This window comes from Balaenoptera borealis, assembly GCF_965194805.1.
Source record: "Balaenoptera borealis genome assembly, chromosome: X".
Classification (NCBI taxonomy): Eukaryota; Metazoa; Chordata; class Mammalia; order Artiodactyla; family Balaenopteridae; genus Balaenoptera; species Balaenoptera borealis.
The window spans coordinates 91550385-91564841 of record NC_138881.1 but is presented as its reverse complement, the minus strand read 5'-3'; the positions used below and the strand labels follow the sequence as shown (position 1 = coordinate 91564841).

Sequence of the window (14457 nt, the reverse complement as noted above, 5' to 3'; positions counted from 1 at the left end):
TGGTGCTTTGTGTCCACCTAGAGGGGTGGGATAGGGAGGGTGGGAGGGAGACGCAAGAGGGAGGAGATATGGGGATACATGTATATGTATAGCTGATTCACTCTGTTATAAAGCAGAAACTAACACACCATTGTACAGCAATTATACTCCAATAAAGATGTTAAAAAAATAAATAAATAAAAATAAAAAATGGGGGGAAAAAAAAGAATTGCAGCCACTGAGATTGTTGCTCTCTGCATCTTGATATGAATGAGAATATCACCCTTAGTGAAATCAACAAACGTTAAAATTTGTACAAATTTATAAATATTAAATGTAAATAAAAAATCAAAAAGAGCACAAACCATTGTCAATGTGACTCTCAATATTGTTTTCAATAAATTACAGAAGGGAAAATGTATCCTATTCTGAGTATTACTACCCTCACCAACATCATAATTTTTACATATGTTACAATGACTTTTCCGTAGCATGGCAAGAGGAAGATCTCCACTCCCTTATTGCCTTCCTTCCATCCCATCTGGGTCTTCCTTCCAGCTTGGCTTATATATCTAGGCCTGATTCTGGAGTGGTAATCTTATTATTCAGTTAAAAATTTTATTTTTCTGGAATTTCTGTTAAGTAGCTTCTTAAGAGAAATCAAGCCACACAGCAGACAGGCAATGGGAATAAAACAATTTTGCTGGATCTGACATTTGTTAACATCAACGTGAGGTAGTAGTGCTTTAAAAAAATAGGCACTTAGACTTGCATATAAATACTCTGCTGGCACAACAACTTCAGAAAACTCTGGCCACTGAACAGGAACTTACCATGCAGAGACTGCAAACAAGCACTTCAAAACGAACACTGGCACAAAATATGATACTGGATTAAATATTTATTGCCTTCAGTTTAAATTTTTAGTTCAGGTATTTGATTATCCCTCCTAACTTTGTGGTACACTGAAGTCCCTTTTTTGTCTGTTTGTTTTGTTTTGCTCTGTTTTTTAAGGCAGGTTTAGAATTAGCCCCCTCTTAAGGGTTTGGTGGCAATTTGTAGTGGCCAGTACCAAAGCTTTGTTTATTCAGTGTACTGAGTGTGCAAACACATACACTACTGTCCTCCACAAAAACCTCTCACCTACATAGATACACTCAGACACCTCCACCCACACATACCGGAGACACACCCAACCTTCCCATAGCTATACGCATATATATGCAAATCAGCACATATGCTAATTGTAATACACCTACATGGGTACTCACATACTTAAAAGAAGAGGTAGAAAGATCATGGCAAAGATATACAGGGTACAATATATCACTGTCAGAGGAGAGAGGGTGCTGTTTCCCTGGACGTACTATTAGTATGAGCCATAGGCTAATTCCCCCAGAACTGGCCAGAGGTGAACGAATGCAAGCAGGTTTGTGCAACACATGAAACAGGTTCCAGTGAGAGCCTGCAGGCTAGGAGGCTATTTGTCACGAGAAGAATTTGGAGTTAATTCACTTGTCATATAGAAAAAGTGACCTGTTTTACTAGGGAACTTGCTAAGTGTATAACTGTGTATAAAGAGACAAAGTCGTGTAAGGGGTATCTCCCAGATCCCTTACCTTGAGCTTCTCAAACCGATCATTCAGGGACGCGACCTGATGGTCTCGGTGACGCCCCACCAGTTTGCATAAGGCACAGATCAATTGGTCATCAGATACACAATACATGTTCACTTTCTCATTCTCATGGTCCAGGCAGGTGATCCCTCGAAGATGTGTGTCCGGCACTGGTTCCACCAGGCGGTGGCTGGTGAAAGGTTTCTTATTGGGGTGCGTGGCCCGCAGGCAACGGTCACAGTAGGAGACCTCGCAGGTGATGCATGTTTTCACTGCATCCCTTGGCGGGTCCTGCTCACAAAACTGGCAAGCAATTCGCTCACTAGACATGGCGCTGCTGGGCCTATAAGTCCTCTCCCGGCGGCTCTCACTTGGGGAATTGGGTCCACTGACGGAAGCCTTCTGGAAGCGGTCAATAATGTTCTGCAGAGTCACATTCCTCTTGAGGCCGTCCAGGCCCCGGTGGTTCAGTGAGATAACATACCTGCACGTAGGACACTGAAAAGCAGTAATGGGTTCAACGGATTCACCAGAGCTGCAGCTTGAGACCAAGATGCGATGGGCACAGCTGAAGCAGAGGCTGTGAGCACAAGGGAGCAGAAGGGGGTCTTCAAACAACTCTAGGCAGATTGGACAGGTCAATTCAGACTCCAGTGTTTCCATCTTTAGTGAAAATAATCCTGCTGAGGCATTAAGAACCGCAGAGGCTGGGCTTTCACCTGCAAGGAACACGAAGCAAGAGTCATTAAGCATTTCCAAAGGAAACGTGGATGTAGCATAATGACACACTAACCAATGGAGGTTTTAATAGGCTGGATTCCCCAGGGATGCTGGAGCAATAGGAAAGTGAGTTGGGAATTAATCAAAAAGCCATTCGCCCCCTTTAAACCTTGTTTTTGACAAATGCCTGGGTTTATTTTCCTGCGCTAATAAATAGAAGCTAGAGGCCATCTCTGAATCCCGGTTTACTGACTCACATTCCTGTTCCAACTCACCACACTGGTGCGGATCAGTCTCTCACACACCCTCTCCACTGACATCTCTTGTCCTGGACTATGATGCACCTGAGGCCCTGCCAAATTCTCAGTCTCCATTCTCCAATATTGTTCTCTATTTTACTTCCAGTTAAAATACAGAGGCTGCTCCTATTTCACATCTAGTGGAAGGAAAACAAGGCCATATTTGAAACTAACTCTCTAGTTCTTGAAATGATCCCATTCTCAGAGCCTGCATAAAAAGAGAAGAGAGAGCTTTAGAAAAATGTAGTTCTCGGCACAGGATAATAAATTCTTCAGATGTGTGAACTTGAATTACTTCCTGTTACCACACATGGAAATTTCTGTTCCATCCTATTTCTAGTAAACTGAGTTACTAGAGACAAATTGGAAAAATATTAAAATATAAAAATTATAAAATATATTTTGCCGGTTTAAAGTGTTAATCTTATTTATAGGAAAGAGAAAGGCATCTTTTGCTTTTGAATAACTTTTGTTCATCATCTCACTATCACCGGAGACTCTCATCAGGGCTTGAAAGTTTGATTCTGCCACTGGTATTTGTTCAGGTTTTGTCATCTGTCAGAGATATCTGCATAGCCCTCTCACAGGAAACTTAAATACTGAGTACAATTATACATTGTGCATAAGTACAATAGATGTATCCCTAAAAGCTGTTTCTAAATCAAACCTTTTAAGTGCACTGAACTAACTAGCTATTTAATGGAAATCTATAGGAAATTGGACTGTAAAAGTGAAGAATCTTTTGGTAAAACGGTCACTCTCAGTTGGTTTGATAAGTTTAGATGTTTGTATAACCACTTTTTTAAAAAGTGAGATGTGTGGTATTCTTATTTTACAATTTACAAGAGCTTGGAAGTTGTTGGCTAGTATTTTGTAGCTTATAACATCTATCAGCCTTCACCTATAGAGATGAAAAAGTAAAACAATTAAAATGTACATATATCATAGAATCTGAGAATTGGAAGAGACTTTAGAGATGATAGATTCCAACTTCCACTCAAGGCAGGAATATTGCCTTTGGTAGTTCCATTGGTCAAATTCAACATGTCCATAAATGAACTTGCTATTCTTCCCTGCCCCCCAAAACAAAACACCTGCTCCTCTTCCAATTTTCCCTATCTGTTAAATATCACCATCCAAGCCTAGAGACCTAGGAGTTCTCTCACTGAACATGTTTATCACTTCAACCACTTGGTGGCTTCCAGAACATTCTGTTTTATTTCATTTACACATCTGTGTCTCCAGCTAACCCTCCTTGCTCCTTAAAAGCATCAACTATTTCATATTTTTATTCATAGTACAGTGCCTCACACTCATAGAGTATTTAAAAATTGTTAAATGAAGGATCCCTTCAAGTAGAGGAAGTTAAAGAAGGGACCTAGCATTTATTGAGCACCTCCTGTATTCTGAGTGCCATGTTAAGAACTTTACACACAATATTTCATTAAATTCTATCGGGAAGGCTGTACGGAAGGTACTAATACTATACGCATATTATGGTTGGGAAACTGGGGCTCAGTGTTATTAAGTAAATGAACCAGGAACATACACACCCAGAGCACTGGGGCAGTCTAATGCCAAGGCCTGTGCTCTTTCCCACACACCTTTATTTCAATCATCTCACCTCCTTCACTTGACAAATATCTTGACTATTTACAAGAGGGTTTCTAGACACCGTGTTTCCACTTCTATTTGTGTCTCTCTGTGTCCCTCTGAGTTTCTCTGAACCTGCCTCTCACTCCTAGTCCCTTTCAGAATCATAGCTCTTTCTTCTAGGCCCATCTCCACCTTACTCTGCATTTCTATTACTGTCTCTTCCAGAACTGCAGGTCTGCATTCCTCAGTGTCTGTGTTGGAAGCTACCTGGGAGAATCGAGTAAGGCCTCCTGCCAAAATTATAGTTGGTCAAGATGCATTGCTGATAGACCTGCCTCTGTGTTGTAACCTTTACAAAAACAATTAGAGTACCACAACTCTTCTGAATCTTAGGAGCATGCCATATTAATTCTTCTGTACAGAGGAAAAGCTCTGCGAATTTTCCTGCAGTCCTAAAAGTTGTTCCTGACTAAGTGAGACACTTGAACCTCACTATGAAACTAAGCTTAGGAAAGCCTGCTATGGGTCAGGATTGCCTTGGATAAGGTCAAAATAGGATTTTTAACCAGGGATTCCTGAACCTTCTAGAAATGTTTAAAGGATGCTGTATGTATATCATACATACACTTTCACGGGGAGAGGGTTGTCCATAGCATTCAAAATGTTCTCAAAAGAGTCCTTGACAGAAAAAAAGCCAAACATCAGTGCTCCTAAATAGCTACCTTAACTGATTTCGGCTGTGTAGAGAATAATATAAGATGGTTAACAGTCTGTTCCTTACGGTAAGTAACTTTTTCTATTATACTGTTTCTATTCTGTTTTATTTTACAATTTCGGGGAACTGAGTAGTTTTGCAACTTCTCCAAACATCTGTTCATCTCATCTCTCATTTATGAGGCCACCTTGTTCTGGTCACTCCTAATATTTCAGCATCCTTTCAACCTATCTCCCATTTTCCCTACTTCCCTGATTACCTAAGCACATTTCCCCTTAAAATTTATTGTGCTTTTGCCATGCGCCAGGCACAACAACCCTCTAAAAGGCAGGTACTATTTTACAACAACAAAAAAGGTAATGTGTCCAGGGTCACACTTGTTTGCAAGTAGCAAAGTTAAGATTCAAAACCAGATAAAACTGAGAGTCCAAAAATAAACTCATATATTTATGGTCAACTGACTTTTGATAAGGGTTCCAAAACCATTCAACAGGGGAATAATAATCTTTTTGACAAGTGGTTCTGGGATAACCGGATGCCCACATGCAAAAGGATGAAGTTACAGCCCTACCTCACACTATACATAAAAATATACTCAAAATGGATCCACAATCTAAATGTAAGCACAGAAACTATAAAACTCTTAGAAGGAAACATAAGTGTAAATCTTCATGAACTTAGGTTAAGCAAGGGTTTCTTAGATGACACCAAATGCACAAGTAACTGAAGAAAAAAATAAATTGGACTTCATCAAAATTTAAAACTTCTGTACTATAAATGACACCATCAAAAAAGTGAAAAGACAACTCACAGAATAGGAAAAATATTTGCAGATCATACATGTGATACAGGCCAAGTATCTAGAAATAAACAGAACTCTTACAGCTCAACAATAAAAAGGCAAAAAATATATATTTTAAATGGCAAAGGATCTGAATAGACATTTCTCCAAAGAAGATATGCAAATGATCAGTAAGCATATGAAAATGTACTCAACATCATTAGCCATTAGGGAAATACAAATCAAAACCACATTGAGATACCACTTTACACTCACTAGGATACCTATAATATTACTTCACACACACTAGGATGGCCATAATTTAAAAACATAGCAAATGTCAGCCAGGATATAGAGAAATTGGGACCCTCACACATTGCTGGTGGGAATGTAAAATGATGCAGCTGCTTTGGGAAATAGTTTGGCAGTTCCTCAAAATGTTAAATGTAGAGTTACCATATGATCCAGAAGAACTGAAGATATGCTCATTCAAAAACTTGTACACAAAGGTTCATAGCAGCATTATTCACAATAACCAAATGGTGGAAACATTCCAATTGTCCCTCAACTTATGAACAGATAAACAAATGTGGTATGTCCATACAACAGAATATAATTTAGCAAGAAAAAGGAATGAGGTACTGATACATGCTACGACATGGATAATCTTTGAAAACATTATGCTAAGTGAAAGAAGCTAGTCACAAAAGGTCACAGATTATATGATTCTGTTTATAGGAAATGCCCAGAATAGGCAAACCCATAAGAACAGAAAGTAGATTAGTGTTTGTCAAGGGCCTGGGTCGGGGGGGCATGGGGGTAGAGGGAATGGAGAGTGGCTGCTAATGGTATGGGTTTTCTCTTGGCAATGATGAAAATGTTTAGGAATTAGCAGTGATGATTGCACAGCTTTGTGAACATACTAAAAACCACAGAATTGTACACTTTAAAATGGTGAATATTATGGTATATGGATTTTACCTTAATTTTTAAAACACATTCAAACCCACAATCCAGAGTGTGAACAAACAGCTAACCACTATTCCACACTGCCAACTGTGTAACTATGTACTATTTCTAAACTCTACTGAATTGCTTACTCCTTTCAATTGTTTTTCTAGGTTAGTGATTCCCTGTCTAGGTTTTGCAATACCTGCGATATCTCTAATGATCAATGGGTGCCAGAAAATTATCAGCTCCCAATTTTTTATTCATTTAAAAATGATAAGACTCCTAAAAAATATTTGACTCCTAGATCACAAAATACCTTTAGGAAGTACAGGAGGAAGTGGTATGACAAAAAATAAAACAATGGCAGTGCTGCAACTTCAAAAAGTTTGTGAATCACTGATCTATGCAGAATTAGAGAATATACTAAGGATAAAGACAGGATGTAAACCTGATAGAGTGTCATCGAATGACAGGTAATCATGAAGCTTTTGCCAGAAAACACAATGGTTTGTCATAAAAATGCACTGATGAAATGCCTAGGTGGGCAGACCAAATGCCATGTTAAGAAACAAATGCCCACATCCACATCCACTGATTTGTTCCCTTCCATATCATTAAGTTACTGCTGTGTAGTCAAATAAGGATGCTTATGTATTTGCCCTTGTTCTAGTATAAAATTGTTTCTGTATGGCTTATCGTCACCCTGCACCCCCCTTCAGGCTGAGGCTCTTGAAAAAAAAGTTGATGAGAATAAACCTTAAGAAGGTATCATAAGGTTGTGTGAGTAGATAGAAATACAAAGGAGGCGTTTTCAATGCAGGCGATTAGAATAAAAATAATACATTCTGCACTTACAAAATGAAAGATTGATTTCAGCGTTGCCCTTCAAATCCAACATTCGGTTAACTCTGATCAGAGAGAGAAGCCATGATCTGCACTTGGCAGAATGCTATTATTTCAAGTGTTATTTGAACATAATTAAATGCCCACTTATTTCAACAGCTTATATTCCATCTAGTTTTCATCTTCCAGATCCGCGGAGCATGGGTCTGGGCTCTCATTACCTCCCTGAGGAGCCACAGTCTCCCTTTCTTCACAGAAAAACCATGAGTGTAAAACCCAACCTGACCCCTGGGCTGTACAATGAGGATTGAGCTGGCTTGTAGGATTTACATTCTTCAGGATATTAACAGTAATGTCCCATGAGCTCTTTCTAAAAACACCAGAAACTGTCTCTCTGCCTTGGAGGATGAGCAAATGAGTCCTGGCTTAGTCTGATGTTCCCTTAACTGTAAAATGTCATTCAAGTTGGACTAGAATCACCAGACAATCTCTTTAACATGTGTTCCAGCTCTGACATCCTATTATTACAGAGCTCTTGCTATCTGTTACCACATAGGAAAGACACCTTGGATTACTGAAAACCAGCTCCTCAAGACACAAGTCTTATTCATTAGTGTGACTAGAAAGGCTGACAAGCCATGGGCGTCATCATGAAACGAACTGGAAATAAACAAAATGCATTACTTACCCTTGGCTAAGCCAAGGTGCCCAAGGACAGTGGCTGGTTTTGCCTGTTGTACTTCAAAGAAGATATAATGGGTGTTCCAGGGGACAACTAAAGGCGAGGAGAGTCCCATGAGAGTACAAACTAATGACAACACCTTTTGGAAGAAAAGGAAGACAACCAAATCCTAGAATACTATTAGTAGGAAAAGACCCCTTTAATTTCAGAAATGATCATTCGGGAACATAAAAGGCAACCAATGCATAGAATTCTCACCCTAAAAAGATAGACTGAAAATAGAAACCCAGAAAAAAGAGGCTAGGTGGTCAGTAAGCATAATTAATAATAACAGTCACCTTACATTTGTGTACCTATTTTACACTTTTCAAATGGTTCCAAAGCCACTATCTCATTTGATCCTCACAACAGAGCCTGGTTGTAGTCTTGGCTCTAAACTGAATTAGCTGAGTGATCCCAGGTAAGACATTTAAACTGTTTGGGCCACAGCCTCCTCGTCTGTCAAATGAAAAATACCTGCCCTACCCATCTCACAGGCTCTTGTGAGGATCAGATGAGAATAAAATAAAATTATTAACTTGCTTTACAAATACAGATATTCTCAACACACATTCACAGATGACAGACACAGAGCAACTTATTAAGGAAATAGCACATGTTTGGAAATTCACCCCAAATGCATGGTTGACATAATGGAGGACAATTACACTCCCCCACAAGTTTTCTGGAGGACCATGGGTCTGCTTGTGGTATTTATTACGCTCATATGTCTCCCCTGTTAGACTGGAGTCCCCCCCCAAAGGGAAGAACTGTCTCTCTTCTTTTTTCTTAAGCTTTTATCACGCACAGGGTGAACTCAGGACTGGAGGTTGATTACCGACTGACAGCACCAGAGCCAGTTCTTGTCTAATAGGTTATTAAAGCCTACTTAATATTTTATAGTACATGGATTTAATGATTTTTTTAATGACTTGAGACCTATACTTTTTTTAAAGATGGTTTTGATGTGGACCATTTTTAAAGTCTTTACTGAATTTGTTGCAATGTTGCTTCTGTTCCATGTCTTGGTCTTTTGGCCCCAAGGCATGTGGGATCCCAGCTCCCCAACCAGGGATCCAACCCATACCCCCTGCATTGGAAAGCGAAGTCTCAACCAGGGAAGTTCCTTAATGATCTTTTTTTTTTTTTTTTTTACAATAATTAGCTCCTAAATCCAGCCATTGACTATTTTATACAATATAGTCATCATAAACATTAAAAGGAATATCACAATAGCAGAACTAAAAGTCCTAGATCTGCTACAAACACAGTAGATTAATCTAAGTAACCAAGAAACAGATTTGCCAAGGTAACACATGATAATTGTCACAAATCGTTAAGTATAATTCATAACACCTTTATCTTAATGCCAATTACACTAGCAGTTTCCAGATTGGAGAACAAATGAAGAAAAAACTTAATTTACCTACTGCTACCAGCACAGCTTTCCATCTATTCTAGGACTGCTTTTCCCAATCTCTGTTACCCAATAAAATATTTGTAAATTTTTTAATGTTCAGTGCCCGCCCCCCAGATGGGCAGTCATCTCTACTACAGAATAAAATTGGCAATATATGTATGTAGGGCATGCTGTTGAGTGTTAGGCTGAGAGGACCCCAAGTTCAGGTCAGAAACAAGGGGCAGAGAACAGAAGCCTATTTGAAATCAAGCTTCTACTCCCCTGGGAACCACATGGATCTTAGCAACACTGAACAAAGGGCTATAGACAAAGCGATGGAGGATTCTGGACCGTAAACCATTTTTCTATCTCTGGGCTGTATACATTCAGACATGTCACTGTCCTGCATTAGCACTGTCTACCATGCCCATACATTATTCCCCTAACTGGGCAAATTGTAAATACCGGGATTTTCTGTTTCAGGAGGATTTTAGGTTATATAATGGAATTTGTTATCAGATCTTCTGGTCTCTGTAAGAGGAAGATCCAGAGACTGGGAATGCTGTTCATCAACTAGAGGAGTCCGACCTGCAGGAAAGAGTCTGAGACAAAGCCCAAGGTCAGGCAGTCAGAGCTCTGCAGGGAGAAAAGAACCCAAGTAGGACAAGTCTTCCTAAGGATACCTTGCTAACCCACTTAGGCAGAACCAACACCCTTATTATGTATTCAGTTGAACCCAACACAGAGAAGGGAGTAGGGATGTTGGCACATTACTCAAAATCCCTCCACCACCCATACTTTAACCATCTAGTAGTCTTAGCAGCTTACAGGATTTCTAAGGGCAATGCAGGAGCTGGGAGATTGTCAAAAAAGAATATGTCTGTCTGTGATCATGGAGAAGGGGAAGATGGAAAAAGAGAAACTGTAGAAAGAGCCACAAACCTCCAGTACCCACAGAAGACTCTTAGCAGAGTTTTAATTCATGAAAATGGAGACAGAAACATATATTGATCCTTGGAAGAGAGGGGAAATAAAAAGAGGGCTAGCTAGCAGCCCGTACAGAGGGATCATTGGAGTTGGAACATCTTGTCTCAACACCACTCATCTGGTCTTCTCACATGTTAGCATGATCCAACACACTGGTTGAGAAACACTTTTCTAGTCTATTTTTCACACTGCTCAGTGATGAACACAATGTTTGTTGAGAGACCTGAAATACAGACATTAGCACAACACCACCTTGGTACCCAAATTTCATTCATCAAAAAGTGAACAATTGTGAACTCTCCTGAACTGTCGTATATGCAGTAACAACATGTTACATGTCATATCTTGGTGATGCAATGCTCTAAGTCAAGGCACTCAGCCTAAGTAAGGAGGTGCTTCGCAAACACAGTACCACATGTTCCCCTTTTGCACAGAAGAGAAGACCAAAAACTTAATGCTAACTGGAAATGGAACACCCCCTGGCCTCCACTAGCAGCAGAGGCCCATGGCCTAACAGCTAGGGACTTACCAAGACCCATAGAGACTGAATGACACACACACACAAGGCCAAGCAGGTACCTCTGAGAACAGCCATTTGAGACACATTCTGTGCCTCCGCCCTGTCTTCACCTCCTTTTTAGGGCTGTCTGTCCCTGTTGGGAAAGAGAGAACCTGAGTACTAAGGGACAGAGTCAAGGGAGGACATTCTCTCCTCCTCACCAAGTAGCAAAGCCATACTCCTTCTGCAGTTTCCTTCTCAATTGTCATGGTGTCAGCAGATTTCATGGGAGGAGGGATGAGGGAATGGACAGGCTCACTACCCACAGCAATTTTTGGACGCTATTATGAGACTCCACTGGCACTGCTTTAGGATATACAAGTTTGAGCAAGTTGCCCGGCACTTAGAGGAGGGATTAACTAAACCAATTTCACCTAAATCAATTTGCACTGTTCAGATGATATGTTCATGAAGCAAGCAAGTCATTCTGATTTGCGGCAGTACTTCCCGGGGGGGTGGCCTTGCAAGGTACAACATGCTAGATGAGGAGTCTAGTAGTCATGAAAGTAAATGGGAGGGAAACAATCGCTCCTTCATGTCCCTAGCCTCTACCCCTGCCCCGCACAGCCCCTCCCTGTCCTAATCCCGGAGCTGCGAGTAAGGAGGTAGGCCTTAAACAAGCAGGAGGCCAAGATACAAGGCCAAGGCTGGGGCCTTAGACCAGTCAACAGAGGATTCTGCACGCTGTAGGTGCTTTTAATACATATTGTTGACTCACCACTGCTAGATGCTAATCATGCTCAGATAGCCATGCCTAAAATTATTTATGCCACTTTTCAGTAGAAATTAACTACCTGCCCCCATATGGGCTAAAAATTAGTGAGGTTATGTTTTCAAATGAGTCTGACTCAGATTGTTAGATTGGAGTACATTAGATATGATTCAAGCCTTAGCGTAAAATAATCACCAATTACTCTGTATGCCTACTTTTATGTATGTTTTCATTCAGTTGCATGTACACTAGAGGAAAAAAAAAGAAACAGACTTAGGACCAAAGTAGAGTGATAGATTTGGCTCCCAAGGGGATTAATAATGGCAAGTTAGGGTTCCCAGTAAACTAGGGTTGCTACTTACACCCAATCTATTACCCCAATAAAAGGTAAATGAAGAACTTTCTTCGAAAAGTATAGTGCTGAGAGTTTATAGAACCCTTTCATCTTCAAAGGGCCAAGCCAAGACTCACAATAGCCAGTACACAATATGATGCCTTTCATACAAGTGAAAGGTCATAGGAATGTCCTAAGGCCACAAAGCCAATGCAACATCAGATTTGGGATGAACTCTCTGATCTTCTTGGCTCCTAGACTTGTATTTCAAGCACATAAATCAAGTTGTGAGGAACAATCAGGAGAAATCTAATTTACATTATATATCTGCATTAAGTTAATTGACTGGGCAGGAATATAGAAAAATAGCAAAGACTCTTTCCCCCCAGGGCAGTGATCAGTGGAGAGAAGTGAAAAGGGGCATGTGAGGGTTAGGGGTAACCAGCCCGGGTAGAGTAGGGAGGGAGTCTCCCTGTTCAGCAGTTCCCTTCTTTTGGAACATTGCCAGAGAACTGATTAGAGTACTGGGAGGGAACAGAATGGGGTTAAAGGCAGCCCTCTTGGCCCTATTTGAGAATCAGAAGAATCAACTCACACACAGTACTTGTCTATTTACATAGCCTCTAATATATTCCTTTGTAAGGGCTCCTCTTCACAAACAACCATCACCATCCACCCTCCCCACACTCAGAAACCCTCAACAAGGCAAACTGGCTCACAAGCCAGAGGCTGCATGGCTGGGAGGCTGGGAGTGCACAGATTGATGGGGAGGAGTCCAGGGGACGGGTGGTTGGTGGGAGATTCGGGTGGGCAGGTAGATGTGTGACGACCACGTAGGAAGAAGGCGAGTGAGCGTGAAGGCGGGTAGGGGAGTGTGGAAGAGAGAAAGTGAAGAACCCAACGACCTCAGGATCCCAATTTCCTGCTCCGAGAAGAAACACCTCCAAGAAATGCGCTGCATACGAAATGCTAAGTAACCTAAGCCTTATCACCGAAAATGTTTCTGTAAATCTACTCCGCCGTTATTTACTTAATTCTTACGAGCCAGGAATGGAAAAACCCCACCTCTCCCGGGTTCAGTCGCAGCCTGTCCTGAGGACCTATAAGTTTTCCCTCTCCCCCACTGAGCTGCTTTCACAGCTAGGCCAGAAATAAGGAACCACCCAGACGGAGACTCGAGGATCGCTCCCCCGGCAGCAAAGGGATTAAGTTTCACCGGGCCTTCCTGCGGGCAGGCTGTCCGCAGCAACTGGCTGCCGCAGCAAACACCGCCGGGCGGCCGAGGGGCGCCGCCCGGGCCGAGGAGGCTGCCGGCCGCGGGAGCGTGGGAAGGCGGCGGTGCCCTTTCCCAGACCAGCACCCAGGCTCCAGGAGAGCCGCTCGAGGGGCCGCACCCGGCCCGACCAGGCTGCGCGGGAGGCCTCGGACCCGCCCCCGCCCCGCATCGCGGAGTGCAAACTCCGTCCCGGGAGGGCAGCGACGGGTGCCCGGGCCCCAGCGGCGCAACGGGAAGCCAGGGCCGGGCCGGGGCGCCCTCCGTCGCCGCCGCCACCTCGAGCCTCGCGGGCCCCGTCATCACGCCCCGCCGAGCCCCGGAGCAGCCTTCTGCCCGCGCCGGGCCCCGGCCGCACCTGAGACGCGGCCCGAGCCGGGGCCGAGCCCTGCGCCGGCGGTGGCGCTCGGCCCCCGGGGCCGCGGCGAGGGGACGCGTTTTACCCAGAGCATTCCCGGCTGCCGGCCATGTCCTCGGCGCGCCCGAGGGCGCCGGGTGCTCGCCTGCCTCCTGCGCGAACTGGCTCGGGCTCCGGCGCGAGCTCTCCGGCCGCCGCCGCCGCCGCCGCCGCTGCCGCCGTTGCCGTCGCCGCTCTAGGCCGCCGCCCGCCTTCGCCGCCGCCGCCGCGCAGCAGCCGGGATCCGCCCGCCCGCGCGCCCCGCCGGGGACAGCACGGCGGCCGCCAAGCTACCGCGGCTGGGTCTCCCGAGCCAAACTTAAGAGTTTTCGCTCCTCAGTCCAGGGGCAGCACCATGACACCGCGGCAGCACCACACTGTCATTTCCGCCGCCGCAGAAGGAGGGGAAAAAAAGGCAATCCTGACGAAAAGGGGGATGGGGTGGGGGCGAACCGGGCTGGGACTGCCGCCCCGAGGGAGCTCTGGGAAGGGCCCGGCAGCACGGGTGCTCGGCCACCTTCCCCGGCTCACCTTCCGCCGCCCCCGCCGCTCCCAGCTCCCCCTGCCCCTCCTCT

At 43.4% G+C, this 14457-nt stretch overlaps 1 protein-coding gene across 11 annotated transcripts in view; it reads right to left on the bottom strand.

The window, feature by feature from the left end:
• Positions 1-14457, bottom strand: part of MID2 (midline 2) — a 108435-nt gene that overhangs the window by 84297 nt on the left and 9681 nt on the right. For 4 of the 11 annotated variants that reach the window (XM_082377153.1, XM_082377157.1, XM_082377148.1 and 1 more), the window contains one exon: positions 1599-2314. In XM_082377153.1, the coding sequence (XP_082233279.1) occupies positions 1599-2258 (660 nt within the window). In that variant the 5' untranslated portion in view covers positions 2259-2314. Of the gene's footprint in view, positions 1-1598; positions 2315-2590; positions 2823-11186; positions 11209-13928; positions 14383-14413; positions 14436-14457 lie in introns of those variants that run through there. The other 7 variants (XM_082377151.1, XM_082377152.1, XM_082377155.1 and 4 more) reach the window with 7 other exon arrangements.